Here is a 9,398-nt window from a genome sequence, read left to right on the forward strand (position 1 = left end):
ATCTGTTTATCTGATATTAACATGAAAAAACTAAATCAAGTTTACCATCATTTGATTAATGTACTGACTTTTGAAAAGAACAAACAATGCATGCAGTGTCTTTATTTAGTGGTTCTCAAACATTTTCACATGCGACCCTCCCTTGTGTTTGGTGCATCCCTTCATGGACCCCCTAAAGAAAATTTAAGCAAATCTAAAATGCATAATTTGAAGGAAACAAAACTTATTAAATGATACAATGTAGTGCTGTTGGTTAGTATCCTTTTTATGAAGCTTAATTACACAGAATTTATGATAAATTGGGGCCCCCCTGGCACCATCTTGTGGCCCATAGTTTGGGAACCACTGTCCTAATTGATATAAGGTCAGAAAACCTGGATGTATAATTATTATACAGTACAAAAACTGAAAAACAACTTGAAGACATGAATTTTTTTAATATATGCAGCATGTGAGACTTTAGGTCGGTGATGTCACTGCTGATGTCATATCATGTGTGATTTATTTTAGGTACTCAGAGCTTTTATCTTGAGCACACGGATGACATTCTCTGTCTAACTGTCAATCAACACCCCAAATATCAAAATATCATTGCCACGGGTCAGATCGGTAAGTGTGGATGAACATCTGAGAGTTTGGATGGAACAGACTCTCCTACTAAAATCTTCAGTTTTCTGCATATTTGTCATCATCTTAATACTTTTAATTTGCTGTAGTTTTGCTTTGGTTCGCTGCTTTGGTTCAGCCCAAACTGCTTGCTTTGTTGTGTTGGTAACACGATTTGGCTTTCACGTCAATCTCTCACATTAATTCTGCTTTGGCACTATAAGCGTCTCTTCTCATGGCCGTGTTTGATTTATCACTGTCTCATCCTCTCATCCCACACATCACAACACACAGGTGACATCATCGATCTGACAGGTATGACATCATTAACCCTACTGAGATTTCACCTCACTGACCCTTAATGACCCAGGACCCATACATTTATTACCTTAAGGACTGTTCCAGGTTCAGTATCTAATCTCTATGGGCAGTGTCTGATGCATTCTGTTGTCATTTTGACTCATTTAATGGACTTTAAATATCTGTGGGTTTCTACCAGAAGAAACATTACTAACTCATTTAACTATGCTAAACAATATTAAATGTTAATAATTACTAACCTTACCCCCATGTAAACCAAGGGTCTATAATTTACAACTGTAGAAGCTACAAAATAGTTTGTAAAAAAGTAAAACATGCGTGTAACATAAAGAGGATGTTAAGCTAAATTTAAATAAAAATAAACTTCAGCTAAATGCTTCATTATCTCTCCTACATACAGTATATAAACGAAACAATATAGTGAATTAAATAAAAGTGTATATGACTCAAAAACTATTATTTTAATAAAGTTAAATAATTTTAAATGTAATGTTTGTTTTAATTAATTTAAGATTAAAAAGCTTCACATGATAGATAAACAGACATTTTTTCTGTATTTCTGTTAAACACGTTTTGTTTTATGTTTAGAAACTGAAGAATGAGTCAAAATGAATTTCTGTAAAGATGGACAGAATGCTTCAGATGTGATGAAATATTAAACCTGGAAACTTCCTTTAGTCCAGAATTTGATCTCAAAGAGTGAAATTCACAGATTTTAAAGGGGACATATCATGAAAATATGACATTATCCATTTAAGTGCTACAACTGGGTCCCCAGTTCTTCTATTAACCTAGAAAATGTGATAAAGATCAACCCAGTTACTTAGTTTTGGTAAATATTCTCTGCAAGCATGTGGAAAAAATAGCTCATTGAAATTTGTCTCCCCTTGTGATGTCAGAAGGGGACCTTATTATAATAATACCACCCCTTAATCTGCACTATCCAACTACAACACTGACATTTAGTGCAGAGATCAACTCATTTGCATTTTAAAGGACACGCACATCTCTGCTCACACCTACAAAGTGGTCATTTGAATATGTTATAATAAATGATCTAGATGATATTTTGAGATAAAACTCTGAGGACACCAAAGATTTATTTTACAATCATTAAAAAGTCTTGTGAAATGTCCCCTTCAAAAGAAAAAAAATGATTTTAATCGTTTTGTTTCTGGTTCATCTGTGTTTCAGTGATGATAAATGTAGCATGTCATGTTTACAGCAGATGTGCTTCTTTTTGTTTTATCTGAAGCATTCAGTGATTTTTTTCTCTCTGTCTGCATTCTGTTTTTCTCTTGACTGATATATAATCTCTAATGTTGACATGACTGTGATGTTTGCTCTTGTTAAAGACCCGAGTGTTACTAATAGTGATCCCAAACTAATCATATATCTAACCCAACATCAGCAAACAGGTTTTTATTTTAGAGTAAAAGAAAGTGTTTGGGAAGCAGTATTTTTGATTTGAGATCTGTATATTGATGGTCTGATATACTGATCTGATGTCAGTCTGTGTGTGTGGTCCTGTAGGTTTGGCGCCGTCCATTCACGTTTGGGATGCCATGAGTAAACAGACGCTGTCTGTGCTCCGCTGTTCTCATGCTAAAGGAGTCGGATACGTCAACTTCAGTGCGACGGGAAAACTGCTGCTGTCTGTGGGTGTTGATCCTGAACACACCATCACTGTCTGGAGGTGGCAGGAAGGTGTGTGTGTGTGTGTGTGATACTACATACAGAAACAAATGCTTCACTGCTTTTCACTTGTGTTTTGGGGTAAATAAATAAAAAAGTAATGATTTGAAAAAGATGGTATTGTGGTTTAAACGGATATTTAAGAAATCAGTAACATTTATAGTAGTGGTCTGTAAAACGTCTTGTTGCTATAACTCAGACTGCTGCTGGATTTAAGTCTGTTAAAGTAACATAAGAGATCATGTGAATAAGCAGCTGAATGGTTTGGAGGTGTTGACGATGTCCTCGTGTGTTCTTAGGAAGTAAAGTTTGCAGTAAGGGCGGTCACAATGATCGGATCTTCGTGGTGGAGTTCAGGCCGGATTCGGACACGCAGTTTGTGTCTGTGGGAATTAAACACATTAAGTTCTGGACACTGGTGGGAGGATCTCTGCTGTATAAGAAAGGAGTGATGGGAACGGTGGAGGACGGCCGGATGCAGACGATGCTCTCTGTAGCGTTTGGAGCTGTGAGTCACGCTTGCTATTTCATCATTGAGTCTCTTACAGTACACCAGAAAAACACAACATCAGTTTACATTATCAACACTTTTTTTAGGATTTTTTTTTATTAGTATTACAGAGTAAATTGAGTGCCTACTTAAAAAAACAGCATGAGCTGGTGAGCTTGGTTGTAACTGGTTTGGCAAGCTGGTTTAGCTGTGTTTTGGTCACTTTTTAAGCTGGTCAATCTGGACTTGGCTGGTCTGGCTGAAAGACTAGACTACCCACCAGCTTTGTCAGGCTTTGAGGACCTGTTTAAACCAGCAAAAACCAGCTACCAGCTTATTCTGGGTTTAGCTGGATTTTTCAGTAGGGAGTTACAAAAACAGAAAATACAACGCAAATTAAATGCAACAAAATAACATTTTTGACACTTCTGTGTTTCAGAAAGGGTCAGAAAACTCCATATTAACTTCAAATGTTTTATCAAACGTTTTTTAAAGACTATTTTAAAGGTGTAAATGTTTGTACAGTAAATCTGATGGACAGTCTCATGTACACTTTCTTACGTACAAATATCTAAAAAAAAATTAAATCAAGATGTATTTACACTGCAAAAAAAGATTTTCAAGAAAAAAATTCTAAGTATTTTTGTCTTGTTTTCAGTAAAAATATCTAAAAATTCTTAAATTTCAGATGCTTTTTCTGGATGAGCAAAACGACCCAAGAAATTAAGTCTAGTTTTTAGACCAAAAATATCAAATTTAAGTGATTTTTGCATAAAACAAGCAAGAAAATCTGCCAATGGCAAGTTTTCTTGATTTTTTCTTGAATTTAGTGTTTAAGAAAAATTTTCAAGATTTTTTTGCTTGTTTTATGCACAAAATCACTTAAATTTGATATTTTTGGTCTAAAAACTAGACTTTAATTTCTTGGGTCGTTTTCTTAATTTAAGAATTTTAAAGATATTTTTACTCAAAACAAGAATAAAATACTAAAAAAAAAATTCTTGGTAATCATTTTTTGCAGTGTACTTGATGAGCAACATGAACAAAAATAAGTCTATTTTTTCTGAATTTGTGCTTTAAACAAGCAAAAAAAATCTGCTAATAGGGTAAGAAAAATATTTTTGAATGTTTGTGTTTATGAGAAAGTTAAACTTATTTCAAGATTTTTTGCTTATTTTCTTAGGTCATTTTGCTCATCAAGTAAATAGATCTTGATTGAAGAATGTTTAGATATTTGTACTGAAAACAAGACAAACATACTAAGTAAGAAAGTAATTTTTTTGCGTTGTAAATCAGTTTGTTGTTGTTTGTTGTGCAGAATAATCTGACGTTCACGGGTGCTATAAACGGAGATGTGTACGTGTGGAGGGAACATTATCTTGTGCGTGTGGTTGCTAAAGCTCACACTGGACCTGTGTTCACCATGTACACAACACTTAGAGACGGACTCATAGTGACCGGAGGAAAAGAGAGACCGTGAGTGTGTTGAACGCATGACATACATTTACTGTAGTAGTAGATTACTGATATTGATTGACATGTATTGTGTTTGTGATGTGTAGGACTAAAGAGGGTGGTGCTGTGAAACTCTGGGATCAGGAGATGAAGAGATGTCGAGCGTTTCAGCTGGAGACTGGACTTCCTGTTGAAACCGTCCGATCTGTCTGTAGAGGAAAGGTGAGCAAATAAAACTTCATGACAGTAGAGGTCTTCACAGGTCCACTTAGATCCAAAGACCTGAGGTCTGACCACAACCCGTTCACTAAAAGTTTCATGTGTATCTTGGACACGGGTCGCATATAAAATGAGGGTCATCAGGTCTCTGGTAATTTAAAATGAATGTGTTTTGGCCAACCCAACTCAACCCGGGTCATTTCGGGTCAGATACATTTTTCTGGACCCAAGAAGACCTCTGCCTGATGGATTTATTCATTCAAACATGATATTTAATAAGTATTAGAAATGAGTATTTCATCATTCTTTTCTGGGTAAATATATACTGCTAATTAAAGTGTGTTTAGTAGTGTTGTATTGTGTATACTATAACTAGAGTACCACAGTAATCTTACAGCTGTTTAGTGAATCATGCATGTAATGTTTCCTAGACACTGAGTGTTTTGTGGATGTATCGTGTATGACAGGGGAAAATTTTGGTGGGAACAAAAGATGGTGAGGTCATAGAGGTGGGAGAGAAGAACGCCGCCTCAAACACAATGATTAACGGACACACACAGGGACGGATTTGGGGTCTGGCAACCCACCCATCCAAAGACGTCTTCATCTCTGCCAGCGATGACGGAACCATCCGGATCTGGGACCTGGCTGATAAGGTGAAGGATTCTGGGTCACGGGTTTAAAATCTGTCTAACGGTACGCAGGGTTATAACTACAATTTTGTTTCTTTCCAGAAACTTCTGAACAAAGTCAACCTGGGTCACCCGGCCAAGTGTACGGCGTACAGTCCGAACGGTGAGATGGTGTCCATCGGGATGGAGAATGGAGAGTTTATTGTGCTGCTGGTGAATTCACTGACAGTCTGGGGTAAAAAGAGAGACCGCAGCGTGGCTATACAAGACATCCGGTCAGAGAATAAACTTACATCTCTTTATATCTTTACATACATGACATTATGCAGTTTGATGACACGTGGAAATATAATGAATTGTTTTGACAGGTTTAGCTCTGATAACCGGATGTTGGCTGTCGGGTCGGTCGAGTCTGCTGTTGACTTCTATGATCTCACTTTGGGTCCGTCTCTGAACCGGATCGGCTATTGTAAAGATATTCCTGGATTTGTTATTCAGATAGATTTTTCTGCTGACGGCAAATACATTGAGGTAAAAATCTTTTCTGAAAGTGTCAAGCAAGAAAACTTGAAAAGTTGATAAATAACTCTTTAGTAAATACAGTCTGTAAAATCTCATGATGAGATCACAAGCATGAAATAAAGCAATAAGCCCCAAGAAGCAGTGGGTTACAGTGCATTTTATAACAGCTAAGGGGCGTTGTTAGGCACGACGCGAAGCTGTTATAAAATGCACTGTAACCCAACTGCTTCGCGGGGTTATTGCGTTTATAAAACGGTTACTTCATATGCATGATTTTATAAAATAAAACACAAATAAGTTGTAATTATATTAGTACAAATATTACTCTTCTGCCAAACAAAGTAGTTCCTCAGAATCAAGTATGACTGAAACAAAGCGCAGTTCACAAACAACAGAGACGCAGCAAAGACACAATGAAAATATGATTTAAGACTGTGGTGTTTATTTTATAAACCAACATTCATCTAATTTATACATTAACATTTATATCGTGCAACTGTTGAAGTGATGATCAAATATGCTTGGAAGCATGCTGAACTCTTTCCTTGTCAGCGTTTTTTTTTTTAAGTTGCCACACAGTTTTAGTTTAATGCCTTACAGAAAAATGATCTTCTTTAAATAAACATAAAATATCAAATGAATGAATAGACGCTCTGCTTTAAAAAAAAAAAAGTTTCATCCTACTTTCATTTGTTCTCTTATCACCTCTCAAATTTTCATCTAAAAAGCGGAGATAATTCCATTTATGTGAAGAACTTTTGTAAGAGATCAGATTCAGAGCCATCAAAACTTACACAGTGTTTTTAGTGTTGATTGAATGCGTCAGTGTTTAAGTCGGGTAAGATCGGCACCTGGTGGATAAAAGTGGATGTATGAGTTAGAAACTCCTCAGACAACGTTTTCTCTTTATCGACGAGATGACTCAATAATATTTATTGACATTTATCTGGATATCGCCAAAAGTGTGCAAATGTAGACAAATTAAAAATATGATTAAAGACTGTGGTGTTTATTTTCATAAATCAGTACGCAGCAACAGTGGTGCAGTGATACTTATGCAATGCGGTCTGAAACGTGGGGTTACCGGGGTATTTTATCACAGCTTAGAACGCGTTTCAACCAATCAGAATGAAGAACCAGAACGGGCCGTTTTATAAGTTTGATTTTGACTCTTTGAAGATATCAGGATTATATTCTGTTGGATGAGTTTATGTTGAGTAAATCAGTCAGATATCTGAAGTCTTGCTGTCATTGTGTTTGTTTGTAGGTCTCTACAGGATCATATAAGAGACAGATTCATGAGGTTCCCAGCGGAAAGATCGTCACAGATCAGGTCTTGATTGACAGAATCACTTGGGCTACCTGGACCAGGTAAAGTTTACTCAGTTAACTCTATTAAAGCAGACATTAGAGTTCAGTTGTATTAATGTCTTCTCTGTTCTGTCAGTGTTCTTGGCGATGAGGTTTTGGGTATCTGGCCTCGTAATGCAGAGAAAGCTGATGTCAACTGTGCCTGCGTTTCTCATGCCGGTCTGAACATTGTCACCGGAGACGATTTTGGGCTCGTCAAACTCTTTGACTTTCCCTGCACGGACAAATTTGTAAGATGAGAGAGAATCAAACTTTCATAGGAAAATAACAGCGAGTTGTTTTTGGATGAACTGATGATGGTTTGTGTTTCCTCTTCACAGGCCAAACACAAGCGCTACTTCGGCCACTCTGCTCATGTGACCAACATTCGGTTCTCTTATGATGACAAATATGTGATTAGTGTGGGAGGAAATGACTGTAGGTGAGCTGACATCTGTCTGTCTTTCTGTCTGTCTGTCTGTCTGTCTGTCTGTCTGTCTGTCTGTCTGTTTTGAAGATGTGTTTGTAATGTCATTTCTCTTCTCTTTCAGTGTGTTTGTGTGGCGATGTGTCTGATGGGTCCTGCAGAGATTCTTCTCTGATACCTCCAGCGTTTGGATGCTGCACTTTTATTATGCTGCATTGAATCCTTCTTCTCCATATGATGAACTTTATGTGCAACAAGTGTGTCGAGGGGCAAAATGATTTTTTTACCATTCTGTGAAGTGCAATGTTTACGCTTTCATGTACACAAAAAAGAAATCGAAAACTACCCATAATCATGCCAATTTTTCATTAATCTTTCTTTTTTCTGAAGTGCCTTGGAGACACAGTTTGCTGATTTTTGCCCCACAAATGTTAATATGATATATATACATATACATATACTATACTGTATGGTGCTATATGGAATATTATGTCCACTTAGAGCTTTTAATTATTTAAAGAAAAAAAATTGTGCATTATGCAATGGTTCTCGTTTCATTTTTTTACATTTTGTACATAAATATTATTCGCTCACTAAATGCTCTTCCTGTTAAAAATATCAAAATATCCAAATACATGGGTCTCAGGAGCCTTTAATGGCAAAATGAAGTACTGTAATGTGTAGATGTTATATTTGACCTGTGCTATTTTTGTTAAAATACTTATTTTTATGTACGTATTTATGTATGACGTATGCAAATTTAGTCAAGTCTTTGAACTGTTGCCGTATATGAAAATTGCAAAAAAACTGGCTGTCCAAATCTAAAAGAGATTGAAGTGTCTGTAGTACTGTTGTCTGTTTTGACGTGTGTAGATTGCGATGCACTGTTTGTAGCCAATATTGTGACAGCAGCTGTTTCTGATGTGCAGATATGAAGTGATATATCTGTCATTTGTATGTTGTTTTTGTAATTTCTGTCTGACCAGAGCTAAATCTAATCAGAAGATATATAATAATGCATGATTTAAAGTCTGTGTGATTGTTGAACATGAATGAATAATGTTGTTTTATAATTAAACACAACTATGTGCTATGTGATGTGATTTAAATGCTGCTTTTCTTTATTTCACCAGCGGGTGGCAACATTTAATCTCTGATGTTCAGCAGTAATGTGTGTGTGTGTAGATGAAGGATTCACTGAGACTGCAAGCAAGAGCCACAATCTGGTTTTCTAATGTCATTTATCTCATTTAATCTAATTCATGTTCTCTATAAAGAAACAGAGTTTTAATAATTAAAGAATAAATCTTTAGAGAAAGAGCCTCCATTAGCTTTGAGATGTTTAGTGATGGACACCGTGACTTCATACAGTATAAATAAATCGATGTATTTTTAAACGTGTTTCATTACGTCATTCAATTTTATTTCTATTGCGTTTTACTCAATTTTAAATTGTTGCAAAGCAGCTTTTCAGAAATATAGAAATAAGAGGAAATTATACAAAACAGGAAAGTTATAAACATTATATTGGAAAAAAACTGTACAGCGATACTACATGTAAAATTAATTATGATTTTAATTTTTATTAAACCCTAATAGTCTAAACACTCATTCTTGAAAGGTCAGCTAACCATAACCATAACCAACACTGTGAATCCTCACAAACTAATGGTTATATTAT

At 35.9% G+C, this 9,398-nt stretch overlaps 1 protein-coding gene across 3 annotated transcripts in view; it reads left to right on the forward strand.

The window, feature by feature from the left end:
* Positions 1 to 8,815, forward strand: part of eml6 (EMAP like 6) — a 34,520-nt gene extending 25,705 nt beyond the window's left edge. Inside the window, exons 31-43 of one of the 3 annotated variants that reach the window (XM_055183440.2) lie at positions 511 to 609; positions 901 to 921; positions 2,461 to 2,634; positions 2,922 to 3,130; positions 4,431 to 4,588; positions 4,675 to 4,789; positions 5,254 to 5,442; positions 5,521 to 5,693; positions 5,787 to 5,949; positions 7,208 to 7,311; positions 7,388 to 7,541; positions 7,632 to 7,732; positions 7,842 to 8,815. In XM_055183440.2, coding sequence (XP_055039415.1) covers positions 511 to 609; positions 901 to 921; positions 2,461 to 2,634; positions 2,922 to 3,130; positions 4,431 to 4,588; positions 4,675 to 4,789; positions 5,254 to 5,442; positions 5,521 to 5,693; positions 5,787 to 5,949; positions 7,208 to 7,311; positions 7,388 to 7,541; positions 7,632 to 7,732; positions 7,842 to 7,866 — 1,685 coding nt within the window. In that variant the 3' untranslated portion in view covers positions 7,867 to 8,815. Of the gene's footprint in view, positions 1 to 510; positions 610 to 900; positions 1,012 to 2,460; positions 2,635 to 2,921; positions 3,131 to 4,430; positions 4,589 to 4,674; positions 4,790 to 5,253; positions 5,443 to 5,520; positions 5,694 to 5,786; positions 5,950 to 7,207; positions 7,312 to 7,387; positions 7,542 to 7,631; positions 7,733 to 7,841 lie in introns of those variants that run through there. The other 2 variants (XM_055183441.2, XM_055183442.2) reach the window with 2 other exon arrangements.
* The last annotated feature ends 583 nt before the right edge of the window (positions 8,816 to 9,398 follow it).

Source organism: Misgurnus anguillicaudatus, chromosome 14 (assembly GCF_027580225.2).
Source record: "Misgurnus anguillicaudatus chromosome 14, ASM2758022v2, whole genome shotgun sequence".
NCBI lineage: Eukaryota > Metazoa > Chordata > Actinopteri > Cypriniformes > Cobitidae > Misgurnus > Misgurnus anguillicaudatus.